At 46.2% G+C, this 20,483-nt stretch overlaps 1 protein-coding gene across 10 annotated transcripts in view; it reads left to right on the plus strand.

Annotated features, from left to right (window-relative positions):
* LOC114607605 (sodium channel protein type 5 subunit alpha-like) overlaps positions 1-20,483 on the plus strand; it is a 301,831-nt gene that overhangs the window by 152,987 nt on the left and 128,361 nt on the right. For all 10 annotated transcript variants that reach the window (XM_077936723.1, XM_077936714.1, XM_077936718.1 and 7 more), the window contains exons 9-12: positions 6,340-6,481; positions 7,959-8,156; positions 14,567-14,746; positions 17,356-17,742. In XM_077936723.1, coding sequence (XP_077792849.1) covers positions 6,340-6,481; positions 7,959-8,156; positions 14,567-14,746; positions 17,356-17,742 — 907 coding nt within the window. The remainder of the gene's footprint in view (positions 1-6,339; positions 6,482-7,958; positions 8,157-14,566; positions 14,747-17,355; positions 17,743-20,483) is intronic.

Below are 20,483 nucleotides of genomic sequence, written 5' to 3' on the forward strand. Positions count from 1 at the left end.
ATATTTGATGATAGTTAAGCAAAACCTAGCATTATTACACCTTTTTAATGAGGTAGCACTTCATAGTTTCTGCGTTGGCACCGGCATTCCTTCTGTCTAAATTATGTTTTTAAAAGAGTAAAATACAGCCTCTTTAGGAATGTTGTTAAGAACAGAGCTAATGAAACACCCATGCTAGGACTTATTTATTTTATAATATATATATTTATTTTGCCCCTCCCACCCCACCTCAAATATAGTTATTAGTTCAGCTCTGTCCTACTTACAGGAGAATGGAGATTTCCCCTTCTAAGGGTCAGCAATAATAGACATGGCGGTGGTGGTGAATCTTTCAGGCATGATAATGCAATTTTCCAAACAGTGGGGGAGGAAGAGTGATGTGTCTTGCCAGTTCAAAGCCGCATTCTTTCGGAGTCTTATTACCAGTTCTTTCTTTAGCCATTCATTTCTTTTTTCCTCCTGGAAACTTGATAATGTGTTTGATGTTGTGGATTAGTGCCTTTTTTTAAAAAAAAATAATAATGAAAAAATATGAAAGAAAAAGAAAGGGGGGGAATAAAAGTGAAATGTGGGAGTGAGACATCAGAAATACAAGGGGGAGACTGATTGATGAGTAATTCCAGTGTTCTCCCTCGGGAGATGAGGGAACAGGCTTGTGTTCTTTAGCGTCCTTTGGAAATCACTGAAATGGCATTTGATTCTGGAAATCTAAAAACTGTGGCTGCTTCGGAGACTGACAGGTGCCCTCTTAGGAACATAGGAAGCTGCCATGTGCTGAGCCAGACTGCAGGTACTAACCCAGAGTTGCCTACTCTGACAGGCAGAGGCTATCCAGGGTTTCAGGCAACAAGCTCTGCCCCTGGGCTACAGGCACCTGAGGGCTCCTCTGCATGTTCAGTGAAGGAACTTTTGCCCTCACCGGTTCTGGAAGGCTCCTATAGAAGAGTCCAGTATGAAACAGAGACTTTGCGCCTGCCCATTAGGGGAAATAGGAAGCCCCGAACATATATTTTTTAGATGTCTTTTTTATGTTGAGATCCATTGACCCTTTGCTGAAGAGGCTCTCCGATCTTTCAGACAAGTCTAAACTTAATTCTCTCATCTTAGGCAAAGATCACAAGACAACCTGGCTGGTAGCCAGATTCTGCACCCAGATTTGTAGGCACCGCTCATCCTCTAGAATAAAATAGCTCACTAGGGAAATGCTGAAGTTGCCCTTTGGGGTGCCTCAGGGTCAATTTTTTTATGGTAGCCCAAATCTCAGTTGTACGGGTGTATGTATATATCTCAATTTTAACTCATGGGCTTATTGCTGCAATCTGCTCCAATTGTATATTTTATCGATATGAACGCTGTTTTTATTGTGTTATGTTACATGAGCTGGTCTTTGACCGTAATAAATTATCTGTCTATCAATCCGTGAAGGAACTTAGCGCAAGGAAGCATTGCAGGAGCAGACTCTGTCCTCACACTACGCATGTTCCATTCAAACATCTTTAATATGTCTTAGTATACGTGATGCAATTTCATTGGGGTTCTATTTCACAAAGAATGGATGGTACTGGAGAAAGGAGGTGGCGGTTGGCAATTGGCAGTTGGGAGTTGGAAGTTGGCAGTTGGGAGTTGACAGTTGGAAGTTGGCAGTTTTTCCCGTTAGCTCTATCCTGACTATGAAGATGGGAGCAGTTTGTAGATAATACTTGTTGTTCAAGACTTGGCAGCCTGAAAAGTAAAGATTTATTTTCAACCATTTGCGTGTTCAGACCCAGAGACCTCCGCCCTAAACAAAGACACATTTGACTCAAATTTTAGTTTTGGTTTTTGGCAGAATTTAGGCCACAACTTTATTGATTACAGAAAAGTGAATGGTTGCATAGGCTCTGGTTTGACTAGATCCCTACACCCTTGCAGGTAGCGCTGACCCAGGTAGCGCTGATCATAGGTCAGCCAAGGGTGAACACCTGAGGCAGGTGAAAAGCCTGGGGACAGACTCTGTTCACTCCCCAGATGCTCCCCTGGACTCAGGCACGGGCACAACCCCCTTTCGGGGGTTGACCAAACCAAGTTGAGTCCCTGGATTCCTTTAATGGAATACCCTTCACATAGGGATGGCGAGGCCGTTCTCCCATCCCTATCACCTGAACCAGAGCTATCTGCAACCTTACAAGTTGTGACGATTTGCTACGCGGCAGGAGAAACCCAAATGGCAACAGCCAATCAGCCAAGTGGGGTAAATTCCTGCCGTGCCCCTGTCCCAATGACAGACAACACACAACGGCATAGCAAGGTCAATCGCAAAATGCCCTAAAATTAGGGAGAGGTGGGCGGGTGTTCCAAATGCGTGCGCTGAAAGAGGAAGCTCTGGGACACGTGCTTGGGTTTATATAGGTCCCTCGATCCTTTTAGATGTTCAAAAACTGAGGTAGCACTATATATTTACAGTGGTACCTTGGTTCTCAAACTTAATCCGTTCCAGAATTCCATTCTAAAACCAAAGCGTTCCAAAACCAAGGCACGCTTTCCCATAGAAAGTAATGCGAAATGGATTAATCTGTTCCAGACTTTTAAAAACAACCCCTAAAACAGCAACTTAACATGAGTTTTGCTATCTAACGATACCATTGACTCATAAAATGAAAGCAATAAACAATGTGCTACAGTCACACAACCAATCAATCAGTAGCTGAACTGGGTTCCACACAGTCACAAAAACAAAACAAAAAGAGCCGCAAAAACAAAAGCGCAAAATAAATAGCAAAAACAGACAGACCTCAGCGTAACGCTCAAAACGGAAGTGCGGCACTCAAATCGGAAGCATAACACTCAAAACGGAGCACGTTCGGCTTCTGAAAAATGTTCGCAAACCAGAACACTTCCGGGTTTGCAGTGTTTGGGTTCCAAGTTGTTTGAGTACCAAGGCATTTGAGATCCAAGCTACCACTGTAATCACAATTAACTAGCATTATACGCTTGGCACCTCCCTTCCTACAGTCAGGGACTACCCTGCACAGATATTCATTGTAATGAAACGTGGTACCTACACCTATGAAAGAGCACGTTTAAAAAAGTAAACAATACGTGGATTTCATTCATGACAAGTCTGGCCCCTCAGGGTTCCCATCTTTTCTGTGGCAAGGCTCCTGGGCCTTTCACAGCTACAGGGCACACAAAAATGCAACAGGTGAAACTCCCACTGGCATGCCTGCATAGCTCAGTTGGTTAGAGTGTTGTGCTAATAATGCCATGGTTGCAGGTTCTGTCCCCGTATGGGACAGCTGCATGAATTCATGCATTGCAAGGTGTTGGACTACATGACTCTACACTTCTACGATTCTAGGTTTTTGGCTTCTTGCCCGTTTTGCCACGGTTGAAAGTGCAGGAGTGCGGGAGGAGAATGGCAACCTGGCAACCTGTTTCTATGGGCACTAGAGAGGCCTTTGCCGTCTGCCTCTTCTGAAATTGTCAAGAAAGCTTGGTTGGCAAATCCCAAGGAAAGAAATGAAGTCACTGGGGCAACTTGAAGATGTAACAAGAGAGCACCTTTGGCAACGGCATCCTAGCTATGGTTGCTATAGAAACCTTAATTGCCATTATCCTCTCTTGGACCCTCATTTTCATTTATAGATTGAGACCAAAGTAAATTTTATGTTCTATAGGATGGAAACATCTTTCTTCCCCGGTTTCAGATGTATTGTTTCACCTCAAGTCTATAAATACGAGTAATTTAGAAGGAGAACGAGGCCTTAGAAAATTCTCCAGTGAACCTCAACGTTATTTTTAAAACCTCTTTAGGGAACTATTTCTGTTGTTGTTGTTGTTGCTGCTGCTGCAGCGTTTCATTAGAAAATCCCTATTAGCACATAAAAAAAAAAAATTCAGGCACCTGTTAGACACTCTGCAGAGGTAGAATTAAAGAAATGCTTTTTGCGCTAAAGCCCTTTTGGAATATGGTGTGTAACGCAAAAGAGAGAACCTATTTGTTAAGAGTAGCTAGCCATTGTTTCATCAGATTCTGGTGCCTGGAGGCAGGTTAAGGGTGACTTAGCGGGTGGAGCTGGGCGGATTCAGGCAGGTCATGTGATTCTTTCTTTGCAAATTCCAGCATCCTGCTGGGTCCATCACATTCTGTTCCTGTTTGTGATCCTAGCCAGGTGCCACCAAAGAGCTCACAAACAGGGAAACTGCCATCCCCTCCTGTTTGTCCCTTGTGGTACTCGGAGATACAGTGCGTCTCAACATGGAAGTTCCACTTCGCTATTACGGTTAATGGCTATTGAGGACCACCCTCCATGAATTTGTCTAATCCTTTTAAAAAGCCATCTCAGCTAATTATGTTTGCCTCATACAGTAGAGGTTGATATCAGGGATATACAATCTTTGTTGCTGATTTGACAAAAAAAGCCTTTAAAAATAAATAAATGGCCATCCCGCATTGTTGAGTACAGCCTGATTGATGGGTAGGCAGATTGATGTTGTTAACTGTCCTTAATCAATAGCACTGTACTTTTTTATTGTGATTAATCGTATGGTGCCCTGTGGATGTTCTTCTGGAAAGATGCTAATGGAAAAAGTTCGCATTGCCACTCCTTGTATATCAGAAGATTTTGATAACGTGACAGGCTCGTTCCTTCCCCCATGGCGTATAAATTGTCCAGAGTATATCTGCTAGAAAATCCAAAAGCAGAGACTTGCCTAAATCCTTTTGGATTCTGTAAAAAAGAGCAACAGTTTTCCAGCTGCATTCCAGGGAACCTAGGGATTTTGCAGAATCTTTTTGAGTGTTCCTCAGTGGGAACATGATTCCTGAAAGGCAGATTTCCCAGCCTCACACTTTTCGAAGCAGCAGGGGAAGCAGAACACAATTATCCTTTGAAATTCGTATTCTCCAGATTTTGCAGCACAGTTCTCCAGTCAAATATTGTGTACAAAAATTTATATATTAGGGCAAAGTGTGTATAAAAATGCATACATTTGAGAAAATAACATACAAGATCCATTATATTAGTGGGATACGGCTTGCAAAAAAATGTTGGGCGTTGGGATAAATTCTCACTAAAATGCCGATCAAATTTCATGACAAAAGACGTAGTCACAAATTGCTACAGAAATGTGGAGAACTGAGTTTAATATTGGGGAAATGAAAGAAATCAAAATGGGCAGATTCATCCATCCCTATATGTGACTTGAGTGATATTTAACGTTCTAGGGGCCTTGGATAGAAAACAGATCACTAGTTGAGAGGGAGTAGAAAATATTGTGGTAGCATGATAAGATGAAGCCATTGTTACGTACATACAGGTCAATTCAGAACTCTAGCAGGGGAGGGAGGAGCGATATCTTTTCTAGGACTGTCCAGACTATGGAACCAGGGGGTGGCAGGTTGGTTCAGGTGGCAGCATTTAGGGGACAAGGGAAGTCAGGAGTTGTGGTTGCTGCAGCGAGACAGAGAGGTGTTGCCTCTGGCATGGAAGGATGAGTAGCAGTTGCTGCAAAGTTTTGTGTGCCAGTGCTGTCCATTTTTTATTTACAGTGGTGCCTCGCAAGACGAAATTAATTCGTTCCGCAAGTCTCTTCGTCTTGCGAGTTTTTCGTCTTGCGATGCACGGTTTCCCATAGGAATGCATTGAAAATCAATTAATGCGTTCCTATGGAAACCGACTTCAGACCAGGTCCAGGGACAGTCTGTCCCCCGACCTCTTCTGAAGGCTGGGGGGGGGGGGAACAAGGGCTTTTCTTCCCACCCCACCCCCAGCATTTTAAAAAACCCCGGGACAGCAGAGGACTTCTCTGCTGTCCGGGGGCGATCTTAAAATGCTGGCGGGCGGCATTTTAAAATCGCCCCGGGACAGCGCAGGACTTCTCCGCTGTCCGGGGCGATTTAAAAGCCCCTGGGAAGGCAGGCAGGGGGGAACAAAGACTTTTGCCCCCGCCTGCCTTCAGAAGGTGTTCCCGCCCCGCCGTCCGGCTTCGGAGGAGCCTTCCGAAGCCCGGCGGCGGCGGGAGGAGGTGTCCCCGCCCCGCCACAGGCTTCGGAGGAGGTCCGAGGACAGTGGGGAAGACGCGCTGCGCTTCCCCGCTGTCCCGGAGATTTCCCTATGGGCTGTCGTCTTGCGAAGCAAGCCCATAGGGAAATTCGTTTTGCGAAGCGCCTCCAAAACGGAAAACCCTTTCGTCTAGCGGGTTTTCCGTCTTGCGAGGCGTTCGTCTTGCGGGGCACCACTGTATTAAAAAAACCCCAAAACATTATCCAATGACTCCGTTGCCATCAAACTTCCAAACTGAGCTGAGAGAACTTTCCCCACCAGTAGCCTTTATTGCTTATTGCTTCTCTTCCTGCAGTTCATGTCCGGACAATTACATCTGTCTGAAGGCTGGTGACAATCCTGACTTTGGGTACACAAGCTTTGATACCTTTGGCTGGGCCTTCCTCTCCTTGTTCCGCCTCATGACGCAGGATTGCTGGGAACGCCTCTATCAACAGGTAGAAGACTGATTTGTCTGGTTGCTTTTGTTTCTGGATAACCTTCTCCTTTAACACATCACAGACTCCATGGGCTTTCCATTTAGGAAAGGAGGAAACTTGTCTCCCAGGTACAAATTATTATTATTATGCTATTTATAACCCATCCTTCATACTAAGGTGGGTTAAAACAATTAACACACAATATAAAAAGCAGTTTAAAGCAGCTTACAATCACAAAAATAAGGTGAGTCCTAAAAATATACACTCCAGGTGTCAAAAGACAGGTTAAAGTGGTGAGCCTTTGCCAGACGCTGTATAATGAAGGTGCCACATTAACCTTCCACAGCTTAGGGGCCAACACAGAGAAGGCCCTCTCCTGGATTGCAGTCTCCCCTTCAAGCTTATGAGGGTGGTAGAACAACCAAGAGAGCCCCCTCCACTGATCTTAACATCCTACGATCTGAAGGGAAGGAGACGGTTGTTCAGGTATTTGGGGCCTAAGTCGCTTATATCATGTCCTAGGAAAGTTGAAACTGGGGAAATACCTGGAGCAGGAAATTTTCTCCATTTCTGCCATACGAACAATGTCAAACTCAAATATGAATTTCCCGACGTAGTTTGTGGACTACAATTGTTGTTCCTTCACTATCATTTCCCGCCGGGCGCGCAAGGCTTGGGGCGGCAGCCTGCAGCCCAAAGCATGGGGCGCCCTCCGGAGGACGCCCCGTGCTTCGGGCAGGTGTCCGCAAGCCTTGCGCGCCCGGGGGAGGTCCTGCCAGGCACGCAAGGCTTGGGGCGGCAGCCTGTTCTATGGGCAGGGGTCGGGGGAAGTTCGGGCTTCCCCCGCCTTAGCCCCGCGGCTGGGGGGAAAAAATATTTTTTAAAAATTCATTCCCCCCCCCCCCCAAAAAAGGAGGTGCATCCTATGGGCCAGTGCGCCTTATAGGGCAAAAAATACGGAACTTTGTATTTTCTTAGACCACTAAGGCCCACCAGAGAATCATGGGATTGTAGAGTTGGAAAGAACCATGAGAGCCATCTTGCCAACTCCCTGCAATTGTCTGACGTGGGGCTCAAACCCACAGCCCTGAGATTAAGAGCCTCATGCTCTACTGACTGAGCTATCCCAGCCAAGTGCAAAATATTGGCTTAGAAAGAGAGGCAGGCATAGAATTCAGCAAGAGGACACACTGGAGTGACTTTCAGCTCAGGACGCTACCAGAACTGAGCTACAGTGTTTTGCTCCTCCTGACTTGCCATATAATGAACTTCCTGAGCCAACCAGGCTAACACTGAGCCAACACTTCATGGGCTTTTGACCTATCACAAGAACAGAAATGAAAAACTGCTTGTCCCTCCCACCAACCAAGCTTTCTTCATTTCAGCAGCCTTATCTGAGAATGCGGGAAGAGTTGCTTTTGATAAACACAAAGGTTAAAACTAGCAATTCATTTTAATAATGGACTCCCTCCCACTCTCTCTTGGTCTTATTCAGACGCTTAGATCTGCTGGCAAGATCTACATGCTGTTTTTCATGCTGGTCATCTTTCTGGGCTCCTTTTACCTGATCAACTTGATCTTGGCTGTGGTGGCCATGGCCTACGAAGAGCAGAACCAGGCCACCATTGCCGAAATGGAAGCGAAGGAGAGGAAGTTTCAAGAAGCCATGGAGGCTCTCAAGAAAGAGCAGGAGGTCTGTAATCATTCCAGGGGGTGGTCTTGGAGGAGCCCATGTGGTGTTGTCTTCCCTTCATCTTTCTTTTGACAGCTGAGTTACGTAATTGGCAAAATCACGTAGTTCCAATCCCTGCCCACTGTGGTGTAGTGCTTAAGAGCGGTGGACTCGTAATCTGGTGAACCGGGTTCGCTTCCCCGCTCCTCCACATGCAGCTGCTGGCTGACCTTGGGCCAGTCACACTTCTCTGAAGTCTCTCAGCCTCACTCACCTCACAGAGTGTTTGTTGTGGGGGAGGAAGGGAAAGGAGAATGTTAGCCGCTTTGAGACTCCTTCGGGTAGTGATAAAGCCAGATATCAAATCCAAACTCTTCTTCTTCTGCCCCTTCATTCAGCCCCTCCTCCCAGTCTGACCTCTGACCTCTCCCACTACCAACGCCCAGGCTCTGAGCCTTCCTCCTCTGGGGTTTCCCTTTGGGGTACCCTGGCTGGCGCCTCCCACCACTCCTTGCCATCCAGCCAGCCCCTGACAGCACTCTCCCACATGCAAACTTCGCCCTCAGCCATTACCACCAACCTTACTCACAATAACATAGTTAATTCCCAGCCGACCGCTTGTCACAAAGCAAAGTCTGATCTACAAAGAATCCCTGGCAGCATTAAACGTAATTTGCAGCTATTAACCCACCTCCACCTAAAGCAATACAAAGCTGTACACACAGCAACATAAAACATGCCTCCCACCCAGACTGGGCCTTTCTCTCTTTCTGACAGTTCAGTCTCTCACCCCGAGTGGTATTAAGCATCTTTATAACATGCACAAACCTCACAACCCAGACTCCCTCACCCTGGGCTTTCTTTCCTATCTGTGTGCAAAGTATGTCGCCGGTGGAAGCGGCTCTCGGCATCCCACTACGATGCCATGTGTTAATTGGCAGTGTGTGTGAGTGTGTTTGTGTGGAACACAATCGGAAAGAGCCAGTTGGTTTATTATTATCATCATCTTTAAAGATATTCCCATGCTCAATAGAAGGAAATTAATGGCTCTTCATTCAATATTTGCTGCCCTCACCATTAGTTCAAGTTAATTAGCATTCTTTTTAGATTTGCTGTATTGATCTTGCAACTTCAAACAGCCATTAGTATCCCATTATTCAACAAGTGGAATAATAGACGGGGGGTCATCTGTTTAAACACTGCCAATGCTCTTCTTGTGCAAATAAAGAGGCTCGCCAACTGTAGGCCAGGAGCACTGCTGCTGAGTATAATACTACAATGGGCCTGATTAGCGTGAATGAAGCTGGCGTCAATTGTTGTGGGGTGGTTTGTTCCTGCGGCTGCTGTGGGTGGCTGTTAATTACCGTATTTTTCGCTCTATAACACGCACCTGACCATAACACGCACATCGTTTTTAGAGGAGGAAAACAAGGGGGAAAACATTCTGAATAAAACAGTGGATGTATCATTTTTGTGCTTCATGCTGTGGCCACAGACATGTGATCTGATGGTGAATTTGTGGTGACCCAATGCAAAAATCCTGAGAATTCCTGTGGATCCATGCTTTGTAACCACATTTTTGCACCATTGCAGCCCCAGGCAACAGTGGGTGCGTGGTTCTTTTGGTGCAGGCTGTAGCCATGGACATGCTATGTGATCTGATGGTGAATTTGGGGTGACCCAATGCAAAGATCCTGAGGATCCATGTGGATCCATGCTTTTTTTTTTTTTAAATAATATTTATTAAGATTTTCAAAAGTACAGAAAGTAAAGATTAAAGTACGTTCAAAGCCTTATTTTCATACATCTACTTTCCGGGACTCCCCCCTTCCCCCACCCCTACCATATTCCCCTTTCATATTGTTGGCTCCACAAGTTCTCAGTTCTAATTAAAACTTAATTTGTTTAAACCATTATTCAAATTTAAATTTATACAATCCTCATATTGAAAGACAAAAGTTCTCTCCCCAGGGCCCACCCCATTTCCATTCCACAATTTCCCCCTTTTTTTTTTAATGATAAAAACACCCCACACGATAGAAATATAAGAAATAAGAAAATAAAAGGTATAGTAAATGAAAAGAAGCCAATTCAGAAAAAAGTTGACAAGCCTTTGGATTCTAGTTCTCCCCCCGCTGTCCCCGGTTTAATTTCCCTCTGATCACCAATCTATGTTGTCTGCCTGGAATTGTTAAAATCCATAAATCCCATTTTTCCCCCAACTCCTTGCTGGCTTTTCTTTTTATAATTATTCTTAAAGTTATTTTAAAACCATTTAGCTTCAAATCTTTAATAGGCCTCCCCCCAATGTTCTTTCCAAGTTGTAGTCCAGTTTCCTCTTGTTCTGCTTGTTTCCTCTTGTTCTGCTGCTAGTTTCCTCTTGTTCTGCTGCTAAGACGTTCTTGTTCAGAAATTTAGTAAGTCTGCAGGGATTATTGTTATTCAGGAACAAAAACTTGCGTTCAGTCCCTCTTCAATAGAGAAGTTCTATTGTCTCTTTTAGCTGAACACCCTGTAGACACAATATTGCAGCTTTCCCAGAAGATAACCAGTTTTGTAGAATTCCGATGGTATTTTTCCACTCACGACCTTCTTTGTAATGTCCCGAAACTCCTCTAGGGGGATTGTTGTAACTTTGTTTTCTCTAGTCCAAAAGTCCGATTGTTATACATGTTTTCGCCATTTTGTATCCAAGTTTTAACAGATTGTAAAAAATTTGTAACAAAATTAACCAGCAAAGTCCTCATAATAAAGTCCTCTTTGTATTTCCGACTTTGACAGCTACTTTGACAGCTGTCAAAATCTCCTTCGCTTTTCGCCAGGCTCCCTCCTTAATCACCCCGGTTCCCAGGGGGGGGTTACGTTTTCCTTCTCCCTCAATTCTTCCTCCAGCACAGTTCTTGTAGTTTCCCATCGTGGAATTCTTAGTTTAATACAATTCTTTTGGACCTTGGTTTCCCAGTCCTTGTTTTGGAAGGTTTACAATAGGGAGGGAGACTGACTTCCTTTTTGGATCCCCCCCCGATCGTATCAAATCCGAAAAAAAATTCTTTTTTTCTCCTTTTAAACCCGGTTTCCAAATTACTCACGGGTTGTTGTTGAAAGTCCGAATTCTCAATGGAAGAAGTCAGCGCTCTCCGCCGGATGGCATGCGGCTTCGCTCGGCAGGGATAGCGAAGGACTCAAAGCACCACGCTTCTCCCCGGCACCCGATCCGTAGCCTTTAAAAAGGCTCCTTCACGAGTCGGGAGGGCGCTAACGGTGCCAGCCGAGTCTCCATGTCCACGGCCTCCGTGGCCGTGGTTTTTAAGGGTCCCCGCATCGCCGGTGCGGTAGGACCCAGCCCCTGCCGAGCAGGCTCCCTCCGGAGCTCGGAGGGAGTCCGCCATTCGGCGATGGTGCCAACCCGGAAGTCCCATGTGGATCCATGCTTTTTAACCACATTTTAAGTGGGGAGCGAAGGAAAAACAAAGAAGGGACATGAGAGGGGTGTGCAGAGAAGCAGCTGGCTAAGAATGCAGGAGAGGGATTTAACGGGAGGGAGGAAAGAAAGGCAAAAGTTTTCCCCCACCCAAGCCAGCCATCTCTCTCTCTCTCTCCCTCCCTCCCCCCCTCTCTCTCCCTCCTGCATGTTTTCAGCAGCACCGGAGCACAGAGAGGAATTAGAAGGAACACACTCTGCTTTCCCCTCTGCTTGCCTGGAGGGGAGGGGATTTGCCTGCTCTTTGTTCCGTTTCAGCAAACACAGCAACGAAACAGAGGAGGGTGGGCAGTAAGACCCTGAGGCAGAATGCAGGAAAGCAGCCGCTTCCTCTTTTCAGGTTTCCCTTCTCCGTGAAGCGCGATTTGATTTTTGCCTGATTTTTCGGCTCCAGGGACCACACATTCGCTCAATAACACGCACAGACATTTCCCCTTCCTTTTTAGGAGAAAAAAATCTGCGTGTTATAGAGGGAAAAATACGGTAAATCTGATTTCTCTCGGGGGCGGGGGACAGTATCCCTCAAACCTTGGAGGTGAGAACATATTCAGTGGATCAGATCATCTTTCTGAAGATGCAACTGTCCTGACGAATCAGTTTGTGGTATTATGAGGTACAGTCATACCTCGTGTTGGGTTTGCTTCAGGTTGAGTGTTTTCAGGTTGCGTCCTGCGGTGACCCGGAAGTACCAGAAAGGGTTACTTCTGGGTTTCACCGCTCGTGCATGCGCAGACGCTCAAAATGACGTCACACGTATGCGCAGAAATGGCGAATCATGACCCACAGACACGGGTTGCATTCTGCTCATGTTGCGAACAGGACTCCGGAACGGATCCCGTTCACAACCAGAGGTACCACTGTACAGTGGACGCTCGGGTTGCAAACGTGATTCGTGCGAGATGCACGTTCGCAACCTGCATCTGCGCGTCTGCGCACATGCGGGTTGCGATTCGGCACTTCTGTGCATGCCTGACCGCCGAAACCTGGAAGTAACCCGTTCTGGTACTTCCGGGTTTTGGTGGTCCGCAACCTGAAAAAACGCAACCTGAAGCAGCTGTAACCTGAGGTATGACTGTATAGCCCTTTTGAGACTATTACCACTTCATACTTCAAATGAGTGATTTGAATGTTGCGCCACCTTAATTTTGATATCAGTTTGGGGGTGGGGGGTCATTCTAGATGTAACCCTGATACCCTTCCAATTCTCAGGATCCTGTATCTGTGGGTAGAATATATAAGAGCAAGCTTGCCAAGCCAGGTTCCTTTGCCAAGGTAATGTGTTTGGGCTGGCTAATTAAGTACCGCGATTCGGCATAACCAAAGAGCTGCGTTAAACCCTGCTTAGCTGTAAAGCTCATGGGCGAACTTTGGCATCCTCTCGGCCTGACCTCAACACACAGGATTGTTGTAAAGATGAAATTGCAGTGAACAGGATGTTGAGGGTGGTGGGTGATCATCACTCTGAGCTCCTTGGAGGAAGGATGTAATAGGAAAATAAAAATAGGCCCCCCTCAACAACAGACAAATGGGTACAGTCCAGAATGGTGCAATCTCTGTCTCCCACCTCATTTTACATAATGGGAACATTGGGGGAGGGATATGACACAGTTAAGGATGCAATGCTGACCTCTATCCCATATGTGCATTTTATTGTCCTTTTCCTAGTTATTGGCTTCCTTTTTCATGATGATTGCGGGGTGGAGGAGTTCGTTTCGTTTCCAGGCTGTGTTGTAGCAGCATTATTATTATTATTATTTTCACTCTCTCTCTCTCTCCCTCCCCCACCTAATTTGGCTTCTGCTCCATTTCTAGCACCTCTTGGTGTTATCAGACTTTTCCTGCAGCGATTTCTCCAGATAGCTGGCGCAGAGGGCATGCTGTCCAGGCATGCAGAGGAGAAAAGTCTATCTTATCTGTGTATTATGTACGTGTGGTCTGGCGTGTGTGTGTGCACGCGCTTTAAGCCCATGGTTTGTGTTTATCGCTCTGGATCCCTGGTCACAGCAGGTTCTGTCACTTTGCAGGATAAGATTTTGCTTGCAGAAAAGAAAAAGAAAAATCTGTATCAGCAGAAATAACGCGGGTTGTTGCCTCTGCTTTCTTGGGAGAAGCAGAGATTTCCCAGAAAGTCCAGCTCCATTGCCCTCGTGGTAGAGCGCTTTGCCTGTGCTCAAATGCCTCAACATTATCAATGTTGGCTCATGACTCTTGAACATGTTTTTTTTGGGGGGGGGCAGTCTGCAATGCCTCACACGAGAATCATGGCAGTAGATGATGGGATGGAGTCAGGATTCAAGTTCCAGCCAAGACACAGGTTTTTTGAGTGCCCTTGGTCATAGTACCACTTCACCCAGTTCAGACCATTATTGGGCCAGTGTGGACCAGTTGTGTGGTCAAGGATCTTTGCAACTCTCACCGAATTTCAAATTGAAAATTCAGCTCAAAACTGAATTAATTTTTCTCTTTTATATGTAGGGAAACATTTTCTAAGCACTATTGTGATTTAAGGAGTCTGTGGGGGGAAATCACTAGCATGTTGAATCGTGTTTAGTTTTCTTCACGTTTTGCTTGGCGAGGAATGCTGGAATTGGTTTGAACGAGGCTAACACTATAAGTTAAAGATCTCCCTCCCTCTCTCTCTGCTATACAGTGGTACCTCGCAAGACGAATGCCTCACAAGACAAAAAACTCGCTAGACGAAAGGTTTTTCCGTTTGCGAGTTGCCTCGCAAGACGAATTTCCCTATGGGCTTGCTTCGCAAGACGAAAACGTCTCGCGACTTTGTTTCCTTTGTCTAAATAATAATTCGCAAGACGAAAAATTCGCTAGACGACAAAACTTGCGGAACGAATTAATTTCGTCTTGCGGGGCACCACTGTATATATAAAGCGTTATATAAATATAGTTTTAAAGGTAGCATATTTCTGTTTCGTTCCTCTGCCCCTTCCAGGCATTAGCCCGAGGAATCGATTCGATGTCACTTAGCTCATTTGAAATGTCACCTTTGGCATCGAAAAATTCCAAGGAACGAAGAAGCCGGAGAAGAAAGAAGAAATCCTCAGCGGGAGAAGAGGATGGGGAAGATCAGAAAGGTCCAAAATCTGAATCGGAGGATGGTCAGCAGAGGACGGTTAGTCTTTCTAGGGGTAAAACTAGGCCTTATTTCACCCAGGTCAAAGACCCAGTTTGGCACCCCCTCCCCCCACAGGCTGGGAGCCTCAATGGTGCCCCTCTGGAGGCTTCACCTGGGGCAAAGAAATCCTGGCTAGCCCCCTTCCCCCGTAGCTACAGCTCTGAGTCTTTCCCAAAAGTGGCAATGAAGGGGAAACTCCTCTCGAAAAGGAATCACTCATCATGGAGATAGGAAAGGATTTCCCTCCAGGCTGGATCAGTACAAGGATTGCCAGCCTTTCTAGGCCTGTGAACATGTTTGGGTTTTTCAGCATGTGCCCTGGGTGCACCCACCTCTCTGGTCACTTCTCTGCCCCCCCCCTGGATCTGCTTACCTTAATCCTTGACCTCCAGGAGAAGAACTTTGTCACATACAGTATCAGGAATGGGAAAGACCATCGTCTGCCCGGGGCCCTGAACAGCTGCTTCCACCCACAGGAGACTGTACAGTGGTACTTCGGGTTAAGAACTTAATTCGTTCTGGAGGTCTGTTCTTAACCTGAAGCTGTTCTTAACCTGAAGCACCACTTTAGCTAATGGGGCCTCTCGCTGCTGCCGCGCCGCCACTGCACGATTTCTGTTCTCATCCTGAAGCAAAGTTCTTAACCCGAGGTAATATTTCTGGGTTAGCGGCGTCTGTAACCTGAAGCGTATGTAACCCGAGGTACCACTGTACTAGGTGAGATGGATTAGTGGTGTGATTCAGGATCAGGCCACGTTCCTGTGTTCATATCCACAGTCCCACAAGCTGAACCTGTGCGGTATAGATAGCGCTGTGAGACAAGCAGAAAAAAGAAGAAAAATAGCCATGCTCTGACGTGTCATAAAGACCACCATACCAGCGAGTTTTAGAAACTCCCCTTGCTGCGCATCCATCCCTTTCCCCAGGTGTTCCAATTTTCTGAACTGGACAAATTAACAGAGGCAGTGTGTGTAAAATATCCAGATTCTTCGCTGTTAGCGGAGTTAGCACTAAAATCGATCGGCATGCTGAAAGCCCTGCAAATGTTGGACATAAATTTGATAAATAAGCAGCACACGCACACGACTTTGAAAATGCACCCAGAACTACTGTTCTGTCTGTGATATATGAATGGGTTTTTTCCCCCCTCTGTGTTTATTTTTCGAGAGCCTTCATTCTTGTTGCTTAATTGAGTGGGTTGCCTCGCTAATTACAAGGTTGTTAAAGCCAAAGCGGCTGCGTGAGCTGCTCTGCACTGCTCTGAATGGGTTTTTGGCATGCTGAATGCAAAAAAGAGAGAGGAAAAAAGAGTCAGGCTGGACGTGAAACAAAGCAGCACGTTTCTCAGCATGTTCCTCCGACTGATGAGTCGTCTTTTTCATTCTGCATCCAGCAATTTGTCATCTAAGCAAAGAACACGACAAGGAGCAGGGCTGGGCTTACAGTGGGCATTTCCTTTGCGAAGGGGTGCTCAGCACCTTTTGAAAGGGGTGAGGACAAGTTGTCTTAGTGCAGATCAGTTCTGACCCACCCCCCGTTCCCCAGTTGTACTGGCAAAAGGAGTGGCTGTTTCATGGGAACCAGATTCAATGCCCCTTAGCCACCAGGAATATTCGCTTCTCCTTCTATGCCATCATTCTGTTTCATTCCTTCCCCCTCTTACTTCATTGCATCATGGGACCAGTTCATGCAGTTGTGTTGGCCACTAAATTTTCACCAAATATTCCATGCGTACAGTGGTACCTCGGGTTAAGTACTTAATTCGTTCCAGAGGTCCATACTTAACCTGAAACTGTTCTTAACCTGAAGCACCACTTTAGCTAATGGGGCCTCCTGCTGCTGCCGCGCCGCCAGAGCACGATTTCTGTTCTCATCCTGAAGCAAAGTTCTTAACCTGAAGCACTATTTCTGGGTTAGTGGAGTCTGTAACCTGAAGCGTATGTAACCCGAGGTACCACTGTATTATTTGCTATATTTAATTTTACTGTTTATTATATCCTAATGGATTATTGAACATTGCTGAAGCGTATGTAACCCGAGGTACCACTGTACCTGCAAATGTGGAAGTAAAACAGCGCCTGTTGTCTTAGAGAAGAGCTAAAGTTTCTCTGAGACAAGGCCTGTGGTTTTTATTTATTTTATTTTTTCCTCAACGCCCCCCCCCCCCCATTTCCCTACCCTGGGTATTCTTCATTGCCCCCTTGTGTCAATTAGTCTTGGCTCCCAACAGGATGTTTTCAAACCTGATTACATGCAGAGGGTGGGGAGATGAGGGAAGCCCCCCCCCCATGTTCTACGTTTGACCTACTGGCTGGGAATTGCCCACTCCTTTGTTCTAAACCAGTGGTTCTCAACCTGTGGGTCCCCAGATGTTGTTGGCCTACAACTCCCATCATTCCTAGCCAGCATGACCAAGTGGTCAGGGATGATGGGAGTTGTGGTCCAACAACATCTGGGGACCCACAGGTTGAGAACCACTGTTCTAAACTATAGCGGTAGAATTAGACACCCTCTCTGACTCTATGTAAATGCGTAGTAACATTCGTTCCTTTCTACTCCACCCCTTGTATTTCTTTCCTTCCTCTGCCCTCTTTGGCTCCTTCAAGACTGTGCTGGGTTTTACTTCTGAGTCCATGGAAAACTCCGTGAAGCGCAAGGCCAGCCACGGGAGCGTCTTCAGCTTCCGGTTGCGCAGCAGGGACCTTGGCTCGGAGGCGGACTTCGCCGATGACGATATCAGCACCGTCGGGGAGAGCGAGAGCCAGCGTGGGTCCCTGCTGGTCCCCAGGAGCGGGAGGCGGCTGAGCGTGCAGAGCCAAACCAGCCACAGCTCTCCAAACTACACGCAAAATGGCAAGAGGAACAGCTCGGTGGATTGCAACGGTGTGGTTTCACTGATTGGAGGAGGAGGAGGAGGAAGCGCGGACCCAACGACTCCGACAGATGTGCTGTTGCCACCAGTTATTACGGAGAAACCTGGAACAGGTGACACGGTGGGTCTACTTATTATTGTATGTTGTGTTCAGATTTTCTTTGTCATCCAGTTGCTGTGTTGCAACTGCTTGTCACGCTGACAGCAAAAAACCCCAGGACGTTTCTGAAACCTTTGGTGGGACACCATCCATGGCTGCTAAGGTGTATTAGGCTTGATGGACCAAAATATGTCAACAATTAAGATGCAGTCCTGGGCAATGTGTTACTGCAGCTACTAGGGGTTGAAAGTGAGAATTCCAATGGCCTTGTATCCCCAAACACACATCTCTGTTGCAATGGGCCCTAGACCCTAGAGTAGCATAAGCCAATATGGTGTTTTCCAGATGGTGTTGGACTCCATCAGCCCTAACTAGCATAGTCAGTAGTTAGGGATCGTGGGAAATGTAGTTAGCCCAACAACAACATCTCAAGGGCATCATATTGGCTGCCCTTGCCTTAGAGATATTTGTGAGCTTAGCTAGGATGACTTGGGGATTAGTGGCTGCTTATGCTAAGAAAAATTCTGAAGCTTACTCTTGAAGTGGCACCTCTGAGGGCCAAGGATGCAACATCCAGTTTTTAAAAAGCCCCTCTTAGCATCCTTTCTTCCAGGGTACCTTCTGTCAGGAGCCCGTCCTACTCTGGAGTAGGACCCTGGTAGAGACACATGCCCGACTGGCATGTTCTCTACCTCCTGGTCGATCGTTCAGGAGCTTCAAAAGCTTTCTTCAGCCTGAACATCACAGCGACTGATGCCAACAGACATCAGCACACTTAGGGATCCGCAGAGTTTGCGCAGAACTCAGTAGCTCAACATTTGGCTAATCTACATTTATTTACATATAAAACACTCGGAGCATTCTGACTTAGCTCCTTCCTCTTTCTCATCAGACAGCAAAAGAGAAAGAACAAAGGACAATAGTCCCACTTCATGGAACACAGTAACAAAACATCCTGTCTCCGTCACTTCCCACTCTGTGGAGTCAAAACATACACCATCATGTGATAGACAACAATCCCATGACTGCAATCATGGAGCAGGAATCTTAACACCTTCTGCTTGTCTTCCCTGGCGTTTCCTCTCTTACTTTGCTTTTGGTTCTGTTCCATCCTTCAGCTGATCTTTCCAAAGTTTAGCTTCCGAGCTCTGATCTTATAATGCCTTGACTGGCTCTGTCCAGATTGATATTGAGTGTTCCAGAATTTCTTTCTTCTCAGGGGCTAGGGCTGGGGCTGGCATTGAGAAAATTATTATCGCATGATTACTTATAAGTTCCATCAGGATTGTGAGCTACTTCTAGTTATTCCGTTGCGGTTGCTGTTATTTAAGAAAAATTTGATGTTTATATAAACTTCATTGGAAGTGCATCAAAATTAAAGCGCTCATGCTCTGTGTCTGTCAAGTTCCATATTGACTTATAGCACCCATGTCAGGCCTGGGACTTGGCTCTGTAGCAGGATGCAATGGATCCTTAGTCTGACGCAAGCAGGTGATGGCCAAATGGTCCAGAGGCAAGAGATGTGGTCAGGGTTGGCCTGGAGTTCATGTACTGGGCTAGGCAGACAGGAATCAAGAGCTGGAGTCAGGAGACATGGCCATGGGTGGACTGAGGTCAGATACCAGATCTAGCAGGAAGTCCCTGAATTTCTGTTGCTACTCAATGCAATGAATTATTGAGGAGTTGGCTTAGAAGGAAGTCTTACAAGCCTTGGTGGGTTCCGTTGGCATGTTAGCTCAACTGGGATCAACTGATGGACCAGTACTGAAGCCTAGGGGCACCCGTAGCTCTCAGAGCCCAAGCTGACTGAGGGTCTAAGGCAGCCTTTCCCAACCTGGTGCCCTCCAGATTTCTCCCAACAGACCTAGTCACTATGGCCAAGGATCAGAGACTGAAGGAGTTGTATTCCCAAACATCTGCAAAAGGTTGGATTAGAGCCTGCTGGCAACTCCCTCTGTCTGTGAAGTTTGCTAACAACTTATGAGCCATCCTTTATTTATTTGTAAACTCATTAACACAGTTTCTGAACCATATCTGAAGAATGCAAGCAGCTTAGTGATGGCAATGACAGTTCTTCAGTTTGCTCATTTACTGCTGCTGTTCCTGAAAGCTGAGAGTGCTGCTCTCGACTCCCACTTCAGTCAGCAGGAGATGAGAACACTCAGCCTTCCCAAAGAGGTATATTGGTCTAAATCTTGCAGAAGCTGATGGGAAACTTCCTGCTACTTTTCACATCAGCCCTATCCATTCCAGACCTTGAAACTATTGCTTCTCCCCTGGTGCTACTTTCTGTAGCATCCCCCCCCTCTTTTTTTTTACAAATGTCTGTTGAAAATTGGAGTGGGCAGCCAGCAGAAAACACTCTTGGCACCTCTGGTCGTCTAGGAAATTTCACCGGGGCACTATAGCAACAGATGCTCACTTTGGTGATGCAGAAGGAAGGGCGTTCTTGCTTCTACGAAGCACGTTTGGAATCTAATCTATTGAGGCCGTGTGAAATGAGCTAAGAGCTGCAAGCTTGTGACTTTGTACAGTTACTCTTTTTGGAAAGATTCAAATAACCCTACTAAAAAAAGGAACACATGAGTGTGGTTCAGTGTTGTAGCAGTTGTGGTTGAATTGTTTTTAAGGACTTTCTTCCACACTGGGCGAGCTTTCCAGATGTTATTTGATTACATTGTCTATCGAGGAGTAGTGAACATAGTGCTCTCCAGATGTTATGGACTAGAACTCCCATCACCCTTTGCAATTGTCCCTGCTGG

This window comes from Podarcis muralis, chromosome 12, assembly GCF_964188315.1.
Source record: "Podarcis muralis chromosome 12, rPodMur119.hap1.1, whole genome shotgun sequence".
NCBI classification, from domain to species: domain Eukaryota; kingdom Metazoa; phylum Chordata; class Lepidosauria; order Squamata; family Lacertidae; genus Podarcis; species Podarcis muralis.